Source organism: Sarcophilus harrisii, chromosome 3 (assembly GCF_902635505.1).
Source record: "Sarcophilus harrisii chromosome 3, mSarHar1.11, whole genome shotgun sequence".
Classification (NCBI taxonomy): domain Eukaryota; kingdom Metazoa; phylum Chordata; class Mammalia; order Dasyuromorphia; family Dasyuridae; genus Sarcophilus; species Sarcophilus harrisii.
The window spans coordinates 227,267,132-227,286,248 of NC_045428.1; the positions used below are offsets into that span (position 1 = coordinate 227,267,132).

The window sequence follows — 19,117 nt, forward strand, 5'->3', positions numbered from 1 at the left end:
AATGCAGGGAATGCAAAATATTCTCTCCCTCCTTTTTTAGAGAATGACCCAATCCTTCATGGTCGGTGCACGAAGGGACCTGCTGCAGAGATTAACTGAACCAATCTGATCAGTTGAATGTAATCTCTGAAAGTTACCCATTGCTACTTTTTGGCCAAATATTTGTGAATAGCTCAAAGAAGTATGGCAAGATGAAAAGCAAAAGGGCTTGAAACAACTTCATCGAAATGGACAAAGGTAGAAAGAGAGGTTTCTGAAGGGAGAAAGACTTATGGTGTAATTTTTTTTTAAAAAGGGGGTTCTTTTTCCCAGGAAGACATAGCATGCCAAGCTACCATTCTAATACCTACAGTTCTTGAATTAAAATTCATATTGAGGTTTTTTTTTAAAGGCTAGTAAATATTATATAATGGTGCCAGGAATTGAAAAATAGCACACTATTAAGTCAAGTCATTTGCTCCTTCGGCTAGAGATGAGCCCAGACACCTCATTTCGGCACTAACACAAGATAATTAGCTAAAAAGTACTTCGGGGATAAATCTATGTAAAGACTCAAAAATACGTGTGTTTTTGAGGCATTTTGTTTCTTTTGGACAGTTCCCTGGTGAATTAGGCATGTATGTGTGTGTGTATATATATATATATATATATATATATATATATATATATATATATGTGCGTATGTATAGATGGACTGTAAGAGGCTTGGAGGGGCAGCATAAAGAAGGAACGGTAGAATTCATGAAGAGAATATATATCTTTGCATCAAGAATTAGGCTTACAATGTTAATTATCTAGTGGATATTCAATAAAAATATGCATAAAAAGGATGTTTCATGAATGAAAGATTAATTTGAAAAACATTTCAATTCTGAATTTTTCTTATAAAAAATTTATGGAATTCAGTTGATATTTTTTTACTTACAATTCAACTTCTCCCATTTTACAGCATAAATCACTTAATGTAACATTTGCAACCTCAGAAAGGTAGACATGTTTATAAATTCCAATTTCATGAGAATTAAAAAAAACAGATAAATCACAAGAATATTCTGTACATGCATTAAGGCTGGTGACTGCTAAAGTCTCTTGGGTCTCTAGAAACAGATAAACCACAATGTTAACTGGGTGTGCAGAGTGTCTACTTCCTTAGGAAAAAAAAATTCTGCTTCTTTTGTGTAATATAGATTTTTTTTTTAACAGTAGCTCTTGGAAAAACTGTGAAAACTGTGGAAAAATGTTATTTAAAAATATACATGTATACATGTGTATATATACTTCATATATATTATACATAAATACTACTGCACAGTTTCAAAGATGTGATTTGAAGTAATGATTAGCTGCACTAATTAGTTTTGTAACAATTACTGCACTTCCAAGGTGAAATGAACATCCAGTGACATGTACTCAATATTTAGGCACTAGTAATATCCTTCAGAGTGACTACATTTTTATGGTTTAACTGTATTGTATACATATATTTAAATGTATTCATTTATACAAACTTTATATTATGTATGGAGTGCCAGAAATGTACATATCATGATGCAATGCATATATAGTTGTTATAAATATGATAATTGATTTTTAGTGCAGAAAGTTTCCTTGTATTGCATTTCATGTGCTTAAATGTGGTAAACAATTTGAAAGCACTTCAACTTATTTCTACTCCATCTCTTTTATTTTGTGGGACTGAATTCCTATCTACAATATTAAGAAGTATGTTCCAAATCTCTCTCTCTCTTTGCATAATTCTTTATATGAGTCTGACTTGTGAAGTCATAGCTAATCAAAATATATCACAAGGAATGTATAACAAATGCCAGATTTTGGCTTGGGATATATTTGGATTACTTCCATTTGAAGATAATTCTGTCATTGTGATTAAGGACAAACTCCTATTAAAGTCACAGAAGGCTTGACCTCAATCAAGCCCATATTTGGTTCCTGAGAACAGAATTTGTCTCCAAAATTAAAAAGAGGTCAAATGCAAAGATATATAGAAAATTAAAAGAAAGAAAAGGGTTAGGATAGGAATGACTTTCACAAATAGCAATCAAGAGAGGTCCAGTCACTAAAAATTGTCTTTTGTCACAGTTCTGCTTCCAAATGAAACAGATGTTATTGCCTCACCATTTGGGGCAGAAGAAAACAAACACCTGTGATATAATCAGCTATTCTAATCATCAACAAAATGACCCACTGCTAAAAACCTTGTTTGAAATACTGATGGCTGCCAAGTTACCAACCAAAATGCTGTCAACATAATCAGTCTAAATATATTCCCTCATTTAAGTCAGTGTCATGATTAAACCAGAGGGCTTACCAGAAACAAAACAAAAAACAAAAATAAAGTGTACATAACTTAAAAAGATTTAGCAGAGATATTTGTAATGCAAGCTATGCTACAGCATCATACGAGAATATTCATGCATCCTGAATTGGAAAGCATCTCTATGGAACACAATCTAAGTGAGAAGTCTAACCTTTCTTCAGAGATCATAAGGATTTAAAAAAATATGTGACCTTAAATTCTATATATGCACCTAAAATTTCCAAAAGAGGATAGAACTGTAAAAATGTGCCAATTACTTATCAGAGGTACCTATAAGGAAAATCTATGCAGCACACAAGGTGAAATGAGTATTGGAAAAAATAATACTGTTAACATAACCAAAACATCTTAGGGCAAAAGCCCAAGAAAAGTTTGGTAAGGTCTTCACTTACTGAGGCATAAAATTAACTTCAAAATTATCACCAAGACAGCTCTAGTATTCATAGAACTTGAAACTAAAGGAATTTTGGAGGACTTGTTTTTCCAGCTAAATATTAGGCTGAAAAATAAGAAACATGCTACAACCAAAAGAATGAGAACATCAGGACTTAGAGGTCAGCATCTTTTCTAAATTCTTTCTAACTCTATTGCCTTTAAATAGTTTAAGCAACCTAACTATATCACATTCCTTCTTTACAGTGGCTTGATGTTATGCATGCGATGGTGGCATTGATATAAAAAGGATGCATTATACCTATATAAAACACATACACATGTATAAACACACATATGCATGTACATATGTGTATGTGCATGTGTGTACACACAGAGTTTGGGAATGTTAGGCTTTGGAAAGATATGGCTATTTTTTTATGATCCAGAGGGTTTTTTCCTGGAACATATTTTCTCAACTCCAAAACTCAATTTAGAAGTGACAAAAATCTGATTAAAGCTATATTTCCAATGAAACTGGAAACAAAAGATGTCAAAAGAGTGAACATAAAAGTTAATAATAAACAGAAATGCACTGATGGCAAAGGGAAATATGCATATGACTTACTACAGAGGATACAAATAGGTATTGATCTGTTGACCCAAACAAAATTGTAGTTTTTGTTGCAAGATTAGTACCATTCCTCAAGCCCTCTCTCCTCAGTAAAAGGCAGCCTTGTCAACAGTGACTGGAAATGTTTATCAAATCAAGAACTATTAAAGCCTTACACTAGTACATTATGCAAGAAGAGTGAGAGGATTATATGGAAATATTACAGTAAGTGGTTCTTAGCATGATAAGCAGCAAATCCAGACTTTTTGGTAAGGAAACAATCTAGGTTATATCTTGATTTGGCCTACATATGCAAGAAAGCTATCATGGAAAGACTTTTAAAATTTCTGGTAGTTAGATAAAGACACTGTTCCATATGGATATTATAAAAGAGACAGAGAATTGAAAATATATGTACATGTGTATCGATGCCACATGTATAAGTGGATTCTGTTTTTCAGTTGCAAAGCCTTGCCACATTTTTAAAATTATCTATTCAGTTCCAAGCCATTGGATTTTTTTCTTTTGTTCATTTCAGTGCCACTTCTATCACTAATTGGGGGAAAGGGAGCAGGAAAAGAAAGGTAATTAGGAAAAAAAATCTCTTTTGCTTAACTGTTTTTTTTTAAGGTGATAATAAGGTTGAGTGATAGGTGAAGTGATAATAGAAAAGAATAATAATTAAGGTAATATGAAATCCACTGAAACTTACTGCACAAAAAATAACATACTTAATTCCATTTTTCAATTACTTATCAGTTCACACCAATCTGCAAGTAGGGAGAAGATAGTATATTAAGACTGAAAAAAGAGGTCATTAATGTATGTTCTAGGAGCATCTAAATTGGCAGTCAAGCTTTCAATGTGCTTTATTGCACTTGATTAACCCATAAAATTTTGGTTGAATTTTTTTAAGAATCCAAGGTATAATATTGAAATAGAAAGAAATGTGTGTGTGTGTTTTTATGTGTGCATTTTCTCTAATCAGACACCTCTGGTCACTTCTGCCTATCCTAAGGTTATGGAGACTACAGGAGGAGAAGAATTCTGAAGAGCTGCATATATTTTACAAATATATACAGACAACCTCAAACACACTCACACTTACAAATACACACCCACACCCACACACACCCCCTAGAAAAATATTGTTGTTTGATGCTGAAGAAATATTCACCTTCATTTGGATAAATGCTGTGACTGAGAATTTCGGTAGCACAGTGTCCAGAATAATCGAACAGTCCATGGGAGATTATTACACAGTCCGGCTAAATGGCACGCAATCACTATGATGAGTGAACACTATTTCGCAGCCAATGTAGTCCTTGCTGGGAGTACTGAACTAGGTGTTCCATACTGCTATGCAGGGTGACAGGCCCCATCAGCAAATCCAGGTCATTAAAGAACTCTAGGGAACAGAAATAATCATTATTAAAAAGGAATCTTGTCACATTTGTGAAGGAAACCACAATGAATAAATTTTTAGGAAAAAAATCATTCTTTCCTATTCATATTACTAGCACAAATAAATATCAGGAAAAGGAAAAAAGGATGGAAAAATGGAAAAAATTATATTAACATATATTTAAAAGGCATACAAATTATGATACAGGGATCAAACTAAATGATATTTTTCAGCATTCTAATCTCTCAATCTGTGCCTTAGTGTTTGACTGTTTTGTATTTTTCTGAACATATTGTTTAAAGGAGGCAGTAATATTTCTTGTGATACTTTTGTGTCACTGGCATTGGTACCATATTTCTCAAGGATACCCATTAAGTTTCTGAGATTGAGGAAAAGGACCTTGGAGCCAGTAGAGTAACCACAGTTGAGCCAATAATGGGAGACAGAGAAGAAAGAGAGGGGATTGTCATCACCTTCATCCTCATGGTTGGGGGGAAGATAGCTGGGAGAACTGCCCTGCTTCCCAAACATGGTGGAAATGAGGATGTCAGGCTACTGGAATAGTACTGGAGGGTAGCTGTAAACAGCTACCTATTTTATCTTTCATTCTCTCTGCCCTGATATGCCACTGATGCCACCTTCTGGTATTGGGTATTTCTTTGTGTTTCCTAGTGAATAGTCTCATTTCTTCAATTTCTCTTCCCTAACCCAACAAAGCCATCTTTGCGATAAGAATAACCATTAAAAATAACAACAAAAACTACTAGACCCTTTTTTTGGGGGAAAAAAGTTTTACTCTTATAGAACCTCTGAAATGAATGGATCTGCTTCATCATTTGGTCCAATCCATATCCTGGCAGATCCATTTCCACCATGTTTGGGAAGCAGGGCAGTTCTCCCAGCTATTTTCCCCTCAACCATGAGGACGAAGATGATGGCAATCCTCTCTCTTTCTTCTTCCTACTACCTGAGTTCCATTTTTAAGGAATTTACTAATTTCTGAGGTATCTCATTTGACTTTTGGACAATTCTTAATTGTCAAGAAGTTTTTCTATTAATCCAAAATCTGTATATGTATAATATTTGTGTAGATAGTAATCTGGGAATAAGCAAAATAAGGCTAATAATCTTTCTTTCACAGGAATCTTCAAAAATACAAGTTATATTTTAATCCCCAGACTTTTTTTCTCCAGTTTCTTTGATTAATCTTCATATAATGTGGTTTCCAGTTTCCAAACTTTCTACTTTGAAGTTACTCTAGTTTATAAATGACTTTCCTAAAATATGGAATTTAACAGCTGGTAAAAATCAGAAAGTAAAGACCTATTATCTTCCTTCTTCTATTCACCTCTAGTGTTTTTTTTTTTTAGCTAGCCAAGTCAAATTTGATGCTGTAACATTTAAATAAAAATACAAACACGAGTAAGGCAAAGATAGACATAAAGGCAAATAGGGCAAATAGGCAGGAAAAAAACATGGTAACATCATGATTTTTGACTCTGATAGGCCAGTTTTCACCCGTCATTTTCTTATGTTCCTTAAGCAGGGTACCTAGGTTTGGTTTGGAGTCCAGAAGCCCCGAATTAACTCCTTAAATACTTACTAGCTGTGTCACCTTAGACAAGTTACTTTAGCCCCCTCTACCTCAGTTTTCTCATCTGTAAAATGAAAAAAATAATAGCACCTCCCAGCAGCAGGATGAAATCAAGGATTAAATAAGATGACAGGGACAGTCCTTTGAAAATCTTAAAGTGCCACATAAATGTTACATACTGTTGTTCCAAGGCATGATTATTGTTGGAACTTCCATAAAGTACCCAATGTAAGCAAGAGATTAGAGCTCCCTCATAGGGAAAAAAAGGATGAAGTCTAAAGTACAAGTGTAAGTCAAAGATCAGGATGAGTCAAATCTAAAAGATGACTTGGAATGGGAAAGCCAGGAGTCGGAATGGGGATCTAAAGCAAGGTAGGTCTCCAGAGATGCAGCAACATATCAGTAAAAGTATAATGGCTACCCTTTGCTTTTTAATCTCTGTGAACTTCCTGAATTGGGATGGTATTTCCTGCCTTTTCCTTTTTATTAAGCAAGGCCAGATGTCGGCATTCCTCTTCCATTTCCTAATACCCCTACATCTGTGAAGAAGTAGGAAAGACTCTGCCAATATCTTCCTGGCTTGGGAAACCATGGAATGGTGGAACAGTGCTGATGGAAGCCCCTTTGTTTGTAAGTCATTATTATGAGGTCTATTATGCCCAGCCTCTGTCTTTCTCTGGTAATTATTAAAGACAGGAACTATAATGTGTGTATGAAGTTCCAGAGAAACTTGAAGATGTAAATCAAAATTTGCAAAAATGGGTGATTGTGAATGAAAAAAAGGAATGAATGGACCAAATAATTGTTCCAAAAAAAAAAAAAAAAAAAAAAAAAAAATCTGTGGTGGGAAATAGAGCTATGTAGTTATTCTAATGAAAAGAGGCATTGCCATCCAAGATGCTATTCACAGCTTTTATCCATGTCACATTAAGGGATGGTGTCACGGAGAGGTGAATCTTTAACTGGGGGGCACACAAGAATGCAACCTAGAATTGACATGGAGAGGTGAAAGGGAAGGTTGTGGAAGCAGACAATTTCAGGAACAAGTTGGCCGCCCCAGCTGTAATGGGATGTTCACTATGAGGGAAAATTCAGGCTATGTTGGCCAAAGAGTCTACTACTAACAAAGTGGGACTATTCTTTTGGGGGGGGGGGGGCGAGGTAGGGGGGAGGACAAATCTAAAATAAAATCTAGTGTTATTGCCATGCAGGGATAGAAGAGAGTGAGCAGGGTTCGCACGAAACCTACCAATTCCTTCCATTAAAGTCATTGGTTGGAGTACATATTTCATAAGATTGCATATGCCTGAAGAGGTTTCATCAGAATCAAATGGATCATTTTCATCAAGAGTTGAAGGTGACTGTGTATAAGATATAGGCCTTGCAGTCTAGTAATGAGCCTCTGGCAAAGGTGGAATTCTAATTATTGAAAAGGATACAAGTGTGAGCAGAAATATTAAGAATACACCTGAGACTGGCCTTTCTTCAATTGTAGGTGTTAAGTTGGCCTGGAAAATGAACACTTAAGACAGAATATAAGCATCTAGCCCCCTGATATTAGTGCTGTCCAATAGAATTAAGATTTATGGGAGGGTCTGACTATCTGATATATTTGTACCCAAATTCTGTTTTCTGTAAAAGCATGTTAGCCTGCATTTCCTAATGGTCAAGAACAGAAGTGATGGTGAAAATGAATTAATTGAAGTGTTCAAATGGAGTCAATATTGACTGAACTGACTAATAAACATTCAAAAGATGTTTTACATCCTCATGGTGGCGTTGGGATAATGGGAGGCTAAAATGTCCCCAAGGTGATGCTTCACTATTAACTGTGAGGTGCTCCTCCCACACTTAAAATAGTCTTTACCTGTGAAATTTGCAGGGATTGCAGAGTTGAGGTGCAAAGGGCAAAGAGGTTAATGAATGAATAATTCTCCCAGTGATATTAGGACATAAAATCATATAGCTCAGATGCCTCAAGCTCTTCAAAACTTTCTTGTTACATATCCATTAGCCTAGCCCACTAGTCATGGGGTACAACTTCAACTAGCTTTGGAGAGGTGCAAAGGTATTATTGGTGCCAATTTTGAACCCTAACCAGTTGTTAAATTTTCAGTGTTCATATTTATAACTCAGAAACCAATACTTTCCAACTCTGGCTTGATTTGTAAATTGTCTAGATTTAAGAAAATGACTGATAAAATCACTTGGCCTGGGGTAAAACCTCTTCCCTCCCTCCCCCGACCCAATCTAGTAAATAAAATACAGGGTCCAAAGCATCACTATAAATTCAAGATAAGGACAAGCTATAACAAGTTCCTGGAAATGCCAATTCTAGAAGGTGAGATGGAAGCAAGAAAGCAGGGCCAGGAACTGGATTTTCAAGTTGAGATGGTTTCTATGAAGATCAGGAAACAGTTCCAAAAGTAGCAGTGAAGTGATTCTCTGATATAAAACACCCTCTGAACTGTGTCACTGAAGTGGTGAGGATTCCCTGTTCTTATGCCTTGCATATACTGGGTATATATAACAGCTCAGGTATCAGGACCTCTCCTTGTTCTGCTGTAACCATAAAGCTATGGGAATAATCACCTCCCTGGATAATGATAGAATGCCATTTAGGGGCTGACTTTTCTCCTTTGCTGTGGAATAACCTTGTCATTTCTGAATTGATTTTCTTTACTCGGTGCTTGAGCAAGCGAGGTACTTGGCCACATTTATTTTATTTTTACATATTAGCAGGCTTAGTGGGGTTGTAGATAGGGTGCAGTAAAATGGGGGAAATGGAGGTTGGAATTAACTCTTTTCTTAGGTCACAGCAGAATAGAATGTCCCTTTAATCTGAAGCCAAAGAATTCTGTCTAATGATACTGAGCAACCTTGGGATTAAAAAAAAAAAAAGAGCACGTGTATATGCTCGCACACACAGACATATAATCTTTGAGTCTAACTATAGATCTGACATTCATTTTATGTCAAATATCATAAATATTCTATTTTCTCTGTAAGGGTGTGAAAGCAATTTACTGACATTTCTTGCATTTTCCATCACATCTCTGTGAGACAGATATGCAGAAAATATTAAGAGTATATTATCTGTCATAGTGAGTCAGTCTGGAGTAGAATTCTCTGAGTACAGGCCCTATGACAATATAACAACAACAGTAATGGCAACAACAACAATAACTCATAAAAATAGCACATTGCTTTAGGATTTTTTGCAAAGCACTTTAAAATATTAATTCACTTTATTTTATTATTATCACATGTGGTCCATGTGATTATTTGTCCAGAGATTAGATATAGCTTCATTACCCTGGGAGATAGATGCTATCATAATCTTCACTTTAAAGTTAAGAAAATTGAGGCAGAGGTTAAACGATTTATATGGAGTCATAGAGCTAAGTAACTGGGTCTGGATTTCAAGTCAGCTCTTCCTTAATCCAGGTCCAGAATTCTCTCCACTATACCCACCTGGACACCAACATCATCAGATTACTCTGCTGTTTCTTCTTAGTCATATTATAGGAGGCACACTGGTCATTTATGTACAATTTTGGCTTGTTTTAAGAGGGACATCAATAAACTAAAGTGTTCAGAATCAAGTGACTAGGTTACTCAAAGAGTTTAGAACCCACAAAATTTGAGATGTAATCGAAGGAGCAGGAGATACTGAACCTAGAGAAAAGAAGATACAGAGGAGGCTATGATTGTTTTCAAATATTTAAAGAGGTGCTGTCTATGTGATTATTTGTTCAGAGATTATATATAGCTTTACGAGAGCACAGCTCCAGAGGGCATAACTAGAAACAATGGAAGATTTTTTTGGTCCAATGTATAGGACTAATGATTTTCTAAGAATTAGTACTATCCAAGTATAGAATGGACTTACTGCAGAAGTCACTGATCTTCCCGCCATTGGAAATGCTTAAGTGGAGACTGAGTGTCCACTTTTGGGGAACTGCCTTAGTTAGGTAAGAAAATCTCAGTCCCTTTCAGTGTTAAAATTCTACAATTTCCTCAAATCTGGCTTCAACTTTATTTCCTATTGTTATCTTACATGAATCCCTTTTCTAGGCAGAGATAATGGCGATTCACTATTTTTCAAGACTTTAAAAAGGATTTTCAATTCCTTATCTTATCCCACACTGTTTTCCCCATCTGTAAGGACTTCCCAGACTCTTATTTATTGATTCTTCAAGGTCTAGCTCAAATTCCAATCCTTTAATGAAGTCAAAGCCATATATTAACTGGCAGTTCTCTTCTGAATTCATATAGAACTTATGGTCTGGGATATTATTCACTTGTTATTTATATGTTGCTTATATTGTCTTCCCTTTAAGTCTGTTAACACTTTGGTGTCAGATGTATACTTCTTTGTATGCCCCACCAAAAACTATGTACAGTATACAACAGTATCATACTAGCTATACAATAAATCTGATTGAGAAAAACAATGCTAATTAAGAGGTGAAATCTTCTAACAGGAACTTTCCATTGATAATATGGTATGATAGATAGCATTCTGAAGACCTGAATTTGAGTCCTGGCTCTAATATTTACTATCTATTGTCAAGTCATTTAGAATTTCTGAACCTTAAGTTTTCTCATTTGTAAAATCGGGATAATACTTATTTGCTTACCTCAGGATTACTGTGAGAAAATCCCTTGGAAAATCTGCCATACAGACACATGAGTGATTATGTCCAGGAACTTATGACAGTAAGCATATTAATACTTAGGTGCATAATAATAATAATAATAATAAGTGGTACTGCCATAGGGTTAGAGTGTGACGCTTCAATAGCACTTTAAGATTTCCAAAGTACTTCTCTTATAACATTTTGCAGGTATTATTAGGCTTACTTTATAGATGAGAAAACTGAAGAAGCACAGGGACAAAGAGATTTTACCAAGGGCACATGATAGTCTGAGATTACAGCTGAGTCCTGCTGCTTCTAACGCTAGGAAGTGGGGGTGGTGTGGGGGAAGAGGGAGGCACGGGGGTGCTGGGACTCAAACCCTCATCTTGTGACCACCATGCTAGCATTCTTTATGATACACTATGAAAACGGGACCTTGTCACACCAAGGGATCACTCGCTCCTCCGGATTCTCGCAGGCAGCCCAGGTGTTCTGTTTCTGTTTTTACAATGCGTACCTCTGTTCTCCTTGGCAAGGTTGTCAGCCATCTCCCAGTAGTCGTAGCTGTGCAGAATGCTGTTGGTGATGCTGACGTGGTTGGCTGCCATCTGATGGATCCGATGTGGAATGCTAATTATGGATGATGGTGAAGGGGTGCTAGTGCTGGAAAGACTCCCCTGAGATCCCACTGAGCTGACTGGAGAAGGGCTGGGAGACATGGGGGATGGAGTTCCCGTGCTCCTGTACAGGCAAAGATTGAAAAGTAAAACATTAAAGAGAGGTAAGTGTGGGGTGGGATATATAAGACAATACTTGAATGCATTTGCATGTTAACAAGCAGTTTCATAAGATCATGAACAATTAATTTCAGTAATGCCAACTTACTTTCCACTGGCACTCCATGGAGATGGGGCCTGGGCAGCTTTAGATGAATTCTGTGGAGGGAAGTAGACTTATTGAGGATTCAATTTTCTTGAGAGAGAAACAGTGCAAACTTATAAATCAAAATTAAAGATAAAAAAGAACTTAAAAAAATTATAAAAATAAAGAATATGCTTTATATTCACTCTGGAAGCACATAATTCAACATGCTTCCTTAAAAGGGCAATTACTTCTTTTTAATATGGTAAGATCATATTACATGAGCCAAACACTTATATTCAGAAACTGAAAAGGAGTTTTGTATTTACTAGTAAAAGATAGACAAAATAGTATATGGTGCTGTTTACTAAGAAAATAAAACCATTTTCAGAAGAGGAAAGCGCTCCTAATAGTTGAGCCACTATTATTTTTCTTTTCTACAATCAAAAGTGACACTTTTCTTAAACACTGATGGATATATCAGCTTTGTTTTTCTCTCCTAGTTTTCAAATTTTAGTCACTTAATATGAGTTATTAAAAGTATACTTTGGTTGCAATAAACATGAGCAGAATTCTATGGTAACTGAACTAGAAGAAGGGAGGATAGTAAGGAGGAAAAAAGTTTAATTCTTCCTAGCTACCATGGACAGAAAAATCATCTTTCAGAGTTGGCTTTGCATTGGGAAATTGAATTGATTTTCACCATACTGTCATTTTTTACCCAAAGGTTTTATAATTACTGAATTTCAGTCAATGTTTCAATAATCTCTGATTGTAAATACCTATTCTGCATTATAAATTTCCAAAGGAGAAGAATCATGTCCTAAGGTTCAATATGGTACCTGTTCTGTCCTTATTCTTAGAAAGACTAGAGACAATGCACAAATAAAGAGGCATCATTACATCATGGAAATTTTCCAATCCATTCTTCATTCATTATGCCCAATGCTTACATTTAACCATAAAAAGCTGACATCTTCTCTTTATATGATTACTCTTTTCAGAGTTTCCTCTTAGGTATCAAAGTTCATAACATTTGCCACATTTCTGTCTTTGACTCCATCTTCCTAAAGTCAAAAATAAGGCTACAACCATACTATGTAAGTTTTAGTACACTTCTCATTTGAGAAAAACATCATTTAGTTGACTACGGCTTGGAACACGAAATCTATTTTGGACAGACTGTTTAGCTGTATGCTTTGAAGACAATAGTCAATGAATATTCCTCCTCTCCCTCCCCACTAGTGGTTCATGTGGGCTCCAACATATGCATGACAAAATTACCCACTGAGGTTAAACAGATTTAGGTGGCCACTACTCCTAAACATCCAGAGAGGTGAGTGTTGATTGATGAATCCCTGGTTGGGCCTGTCACATAATCTTGGGGAGCACCTCCACACCAGCTACCTTCCTTCCCCAAGGTTGACCCTGTCCTAAAGAGTCCTCATTGATTGGAGTGTCTTCTCTGACAAAGATTAAGAGGGAGAATATTTCATTTTCTTCTTCTCATAGGAGATTCAAAAGAGTTACTTCTCAATGAGTCAATAGGGATCTCTGATGGGAATGATACCAGATGAAGGAACTGCTGGTACGGTATGTGAAAGCACATTGACTCATAGCTTTAGAGCAAGAAGGGGCCTTATAGCTCATTTAGACCAAATTTCTCATCTGAAAGGAAACTGCAGCAGAGGACTGAAATGACTTGCACAAGATCACATAGGTAAAAAACAGCAAAGCGTTATAAAGAGTAGAAAGAGGCCCCTGGATTAGCTATAAGGAATGATGTCTTGCAGGATGGTTAAATATTAGAACAGGATGTTGAGGGATTAGGTGTATAATCTTTCTCTTGTGGGTTTAAGGAACACTACTGGTTAGCAGGGGAAGGAAAGGAGAGGCATAGACTATCCTAAAATAAGGATACACATTAGATGACTTCTCTAAGGTGTCTTCAGTCTTAAAACTTTGGGATTGGATCATAATATGGTTTCATATATACACTCAGGGAATACACTGTCATCTGCCTGAAAGCAATGGATTCTCTCTGTCTAATCAGATTTACTTTCACCAGGATCTTTAAACAATATATAGTATATTTTATAATCATGTCAAATTACAAGCAATCTATAAAGCAAGATAATACCTTGAAATAGTCAATAAGTGCTTTTGAATATTTTACAGCATGGTCTCTTTTGAGTCGAAACATTCGCCAATACAGGAGAGCCAGACAGCGATAACTATATTACAAAAAAAAGAAAATCAGTCTTAAGAGTAGTCATAAATTCCAGACAAAACTAGAAAAATATCTTCAAACACTTTAGTTGTTCCATGGCACTTACTAGTTATAGATTGAGGTTTTGAAGCACCAAGTCAAATCTACCATTAAAAAAAATTAAATTCAAAAAGACCTGCACTTCCTAAGTGATTGCTCAATAGAATAAAATAATCTACTGAAATCAAATACATTCATCAGTTTCACAATCCTTTTTTAGGGAGTGTGAATAATGGGGCTTTCTATTACCTCTGTTTCTCCTTTACACCACTAGAGGGTAGTATCTCCCTGTAAAAAGCAAGTTAAAGAACAGGGCAAGAGAAGCAAATTCCTGGATACTAAGCAGTGTAAGGAAATTGCTATGTCCATTTCTCACACTAACAGGCTCAGGTGCTTAACTGACTTTGAATCTGTTCTTCTGAAAACAAAACAAAAACCTTTCTTCCAAATTTTCTTTCCTTATTTTATAATTAATCTAGTACTTTTAGGAGTAGTTACCTAAAGCTGGAAAAGAACATAGTCTTTTTCTAAAAATATGTACTTTGGTGTTTATCTCCCACTATCTAGTTTACTATTTTTATAAATCAAGTGGCTCTAGCATTAACTGGGACACCAAATATGGCACAATCATCTACTGTTGTACAGTTTTACAGGTAAATCTTCATGATCAGATTCACAATTCAGAAATATCTTCTTGAAGGATCATAGTAGACATCTCCCAGTCCATAAGGAGTTGATGATCTTGTTATTTTATCTTTTTATATTTATCACAAATTGTACATAGAAGCTATCTGCCAATGGATTTACTTTGAAGTTTATAAAAAATATGGAATAATTTCCCCAAAAGACTTAGGAATATGAGGTGTTATGCCCTGTGAAGTCTGGATGGAGGAATCACTGTTATCTCATTATCACTGTTATTAAAAGAACTCATATTTATGCACTATGTAGGTAAGTCCCTACATAGGACTGTATGATTTTTATTACCATTGCTAATATAGCAGGCATGTGAGTAGGACATGATAGGATCACAGGATTTATCATTATCATCATTATTAGTTATTGTATTAATGCAATGACTATACACTACATAAAAACACAGGACTTTATAGAGTTGGAAATAAACCTTAGAAATCAATCAATTCAACTCCTTTGACTTACAAATGAGGAAAGTAAAGCTCCAAGGGATGAGTATTAGTAAATATTTTTAAAATAGATCATTTTACTATCAAAATGTGATAAACCTAAACAGAAGAAATCATTGAAGACAAGATAAATATATTTTATCATGCAACAATAAAAAGATTTTAAACAACAAAAAGTGATGTTATTAAAATTAATTTAAAATATGTAGTTTGGGAAAATATGTACAGTAAATATTGCAGAAAAAGATCTAGAAAAAGAATTTGTAAAAAATGTACCCATAGCTTTACAGGCATTAACATAATCCATCAAACACTGGTCAAAGGATACAAGTTAAGACAATTTATCAAGAAGGAATTACAAAATACTAACCACAAGAAAAAAAAAAGTTCAGATTTCTTAATAATCAGAAAAATGGTACTTTATACTATTCTGTAGAACTGTAAAAAACAAAACAAAACAAAACAAAGTTGGCAGAGCTGTGGGGAAATAGCAATCTAAAAAGGTGGTAGGACTGTAGACTGCACAAATATTTTGGCAAATGGCAGCATGCAATGAGTCACAAAATTGTGCATAACATCACTTATTAATTGCATTGCTATGACTTTTATCCTAAAAAACATCATAAGGAAGACCTATATCTATAATAATATTCACATATACCCTATTAAAACAGGAAAAAAAAAAAACCCTGGAAAATGGCTGTGTAAATTATATTACATTAAGTTTTTTGTTCCATAAAGTCTTAGTCTGCCACTTTGTTGCAGTGAGCAAAAGAGCCTGAGTTTCTGAAGACTATGCCAGAGGAACAAAAACTCTGGCAAGTTTTACCAAGTTGGAAAGGTTTTCAGTATGGTCTTGGCACCAGACTAAATCTGCATTGCAAGGACCAGCCTAAGGACAGAGAGGCCCATCATGCTAGGCTAGCCACTTGGCAATTAATTTTTTGCCCATGACAACCCATACAATAAAGAAAAATACAAAAAGGTCCTTCTGACAACTCTAGTGATGGTGGTGGCAGAATGGCAGAAAAAGGATAGAGGATGTCAAGAATCACCAAGAGTTGAAGACCACAATTAAGTAACTGGTGCTACACTAAATATAAGCTCTGTCCGGTGACCAAGTGGAAATACTATTGAAGAAAATGAATCCTATCAGACTTGATATTCTCACTATAAATAAAACCAATAGACAATTCAGCTTAGAAAAATGGTTCACAGATTTCTTTTGTAAAGGCAAATAATGAAGTTGGTGGAATTGGTTTTACTGTGCATTTAAAACAAGAAACATTATTTCATGGGAGATTTGATCAAATGTGAACTATAAATAGTAGTAAAAAGATTACCATGAAAATAACTGAAGATTACTGTCAACATATGTTATAAAAAATGAAAAAATAGTGAAAATCTCTGAAACATTTAATGACACCTTCTAAATTAAATCAATATATACTTTAATATGCAGAAATAGATGTAGGGCAAAATAACAAACAAAAAAAGGTAATAAGATGTGGTTCAGGAATAAGGAGAGAAAGAAGACAAAGGCTTGTAGATTATAAAGAAGTCTTTTCGGACATAAGAATGGTGATTAGGAAGATACTGAACATGGAGAGAACCAAATATTATTATTATTATTATTATTATTATTATAAAAAACTGCACGTATTTTTAACAGACAGGAAATGACTGGTTAATGTATATAGGAATTTTTTTTTCTGAATTAGTGGGTTGATATACAACTGGATTTCTTATTAGTATCAAATTGGATTTGATGCTGTAAATATCAAGTTGGAAGAAAGTATTTTAAAAAATGAGACGATCTGGGATACAAATAAGGCAACTTTAATGTGAACTATTCAAATTGTTACTGATGCCAAGAAAGACCTAGGTAAAATAATAGATATCAACACTTTTTCTACTGAAACTTAAATAATGTAAATCAAGTGCTACAATAAGGAAGTCAAAAATAATATATATCACCCAATAAATTGATTTTGCTAGTAGATAGAGAAATGAACTGATACAGAATATAAACTTATTTGTAAGAACTCTAAGAATGACCTAATTTGAGAGGATAGATAATGAAGCATGGTACTCATCTGACAGGAGAGGTACTCAAGACTCAGAATAAGACCTACATTTTTGGGACATTAGCTAATGTGGGAAAAGAAAACAATTTGGCAATAGACCCAAGGAAGCCAAATTGTCCTTATACATTAAAGGATGAAACTTCAAGGGGCAATAAGTGTATGAAAAACTGAAAATATCTGTAAAGATTTTTATAACAAACCATTTCCTTTATTAATGAGAGAGGAGTTACCACATAGTTCCCAAAGTCTATATGTGAGCAAATAGAAATGGCATTAAAGAACACAGATGGGAAGAATAGCTGGATTAGATTAAGTATACAAACAAGTTCTGTGTGGTATACAATTTAATTTTAAGGATACTGAGGAATCACTTCCAAAGTTATCAAGAAGGGAAGATAAGGTTTGCAAAAGAACTTGGACTTTACATAAAAAGGTGACTTGGACAGAGGACTAAATTTCAAATCACATATACAGGCCATGTGACATAACATGAGCAAGTCACATAACATCTCAATGTGTTTGGCAACATTAAAACTATACACACTTCAGAGAAAGCACTGATCTATATTGTTGGAGGGAGTTCTCTTTACCAGTGAAATCAGAGGTCCAGTCCAAAAATAAAACAAAAGTGATCAAGAAAAATATCAATAATGCCTAAGATGCCAGCTTTCTGATGTCTATATGACCTTTATGAGAATAGAATAATTACATATATTTAGTTATGTTTAATGAAGGTCTGATAAGGGAATAACCAGACTTTTGCAAATGATATTCTATGGAAGATCTTGTCTTCACCAGTCCCATAAAAGACTGAAAGATGTGCATAATACACCTTATTGTTTATTGACTTCAAAATTTTGTTTCAGTAGATCAAAATATCCCTTTTCAAGGCGCTCCTCTATCAATATGTCTTCTATGCATGCTATCAAGATCATATGGGATTCCTTAAAAGATACAATAAAATTGGGATCAAGCAAGATGCGAAACAAGGAAATAGGCTTCCATTTGCTATTGTTATAATACCTATCCTCTACAGAGTCTATATGGAGGCGGGATTCCTCATAGATCAATCAATTATGTACCACACACTGTGCTTGTCACTAGGAATATAAGTACAAAAAAAAGAAAACTATCATTATTTGAAAGGAATTTTCATTCTAAGATGGTGAGGTCCTCTAAGTGTGCCTATTTGTGACATTTAAATTTGAGTTTTGTTTATTTATCCACATGAATATTCAATTAAATGAAAAATGGTTATGATATACATATGAAAAATCAAGGGAATGAACAATGTTCATGAAATATTTAGATGGACAATTCATAAATCTGATCTTTTCATGTGTATAACTTGGACAGAGAGTGAATGGCTAATGCTCTGAGCTCAGAAACTAAAAGGAGAAAAAGAGTTGTCCTGACTTTGGGAAATTACATGATATTTTTAATCCCTCAGATTTCTCTCAGAAACAATGACCTATATTTTTTAGATACTGGTATTATTTTGATGATGGCTCTTAGTCATGGAATGCCAGCTTTTTAATAATTAAAGTTGTGGCATCCCCAAAAGGCAATGGATAGGTGACAGGCCATCAATTATTACCAATGAGTAAGTATATAAAAGAACAATTTAAAAGATGTCAGAAATGTGAGACGACAAAAGGTGGTGGGCTGGGTACATAGGAATAAATATAAGGATAAGGGATAAATGATGCCTGCCATTTGCTTTACTGTTATATAACCTGAAACCAGAAGACTTAGAGAAAGATCCTCTGAGAAGACGCATCTTTATGGAA

At 34.8% G+C, this 19,117-nt stretch overlaps 1 protein-coding gene across 3 annotated transcripts in view; it reads right to left on the reverse strand.

The window, feature by feature from the left end:
- Positions 1 to 347: 347 nt before the first annotated feature.
- The window catches only part of AFF3 (AF4/FMR2 family member 3), a 650,210-nt gene continuing 631,440 nt past the window's right edge, over positions 348 to 19,117 (reverse strand). For all 3 annotated transcript variants that reach the window (XM_031963628.1, XM_031963629.1, XM_031963627.1), the window contains exons 18-21: positions 13,967 to 14,060; positions 11,851 to 11,900; positions 11,483 to 11,706; positions 348 to 4,731 (exon numbers count right to left, since the gene is read on the reverse strand). In XM_031963628.1, coding sequence (XP_031819488.1) covers positions 4,610 to 4,731; positions 11,483 to 11,706; positions 11,851 to 11,900; positions 13,967 to 14,060 — 490 coding nt within the window. In that variant the 3' untranslated portion in view covers positions 348 to 4,609. The remainder of the gene's footprint in view (positions 4,732 to 11,482; positions 11,707 to 11,850; positions 11,901 to 13,966; positions 14,061 to 19,117) is intronic.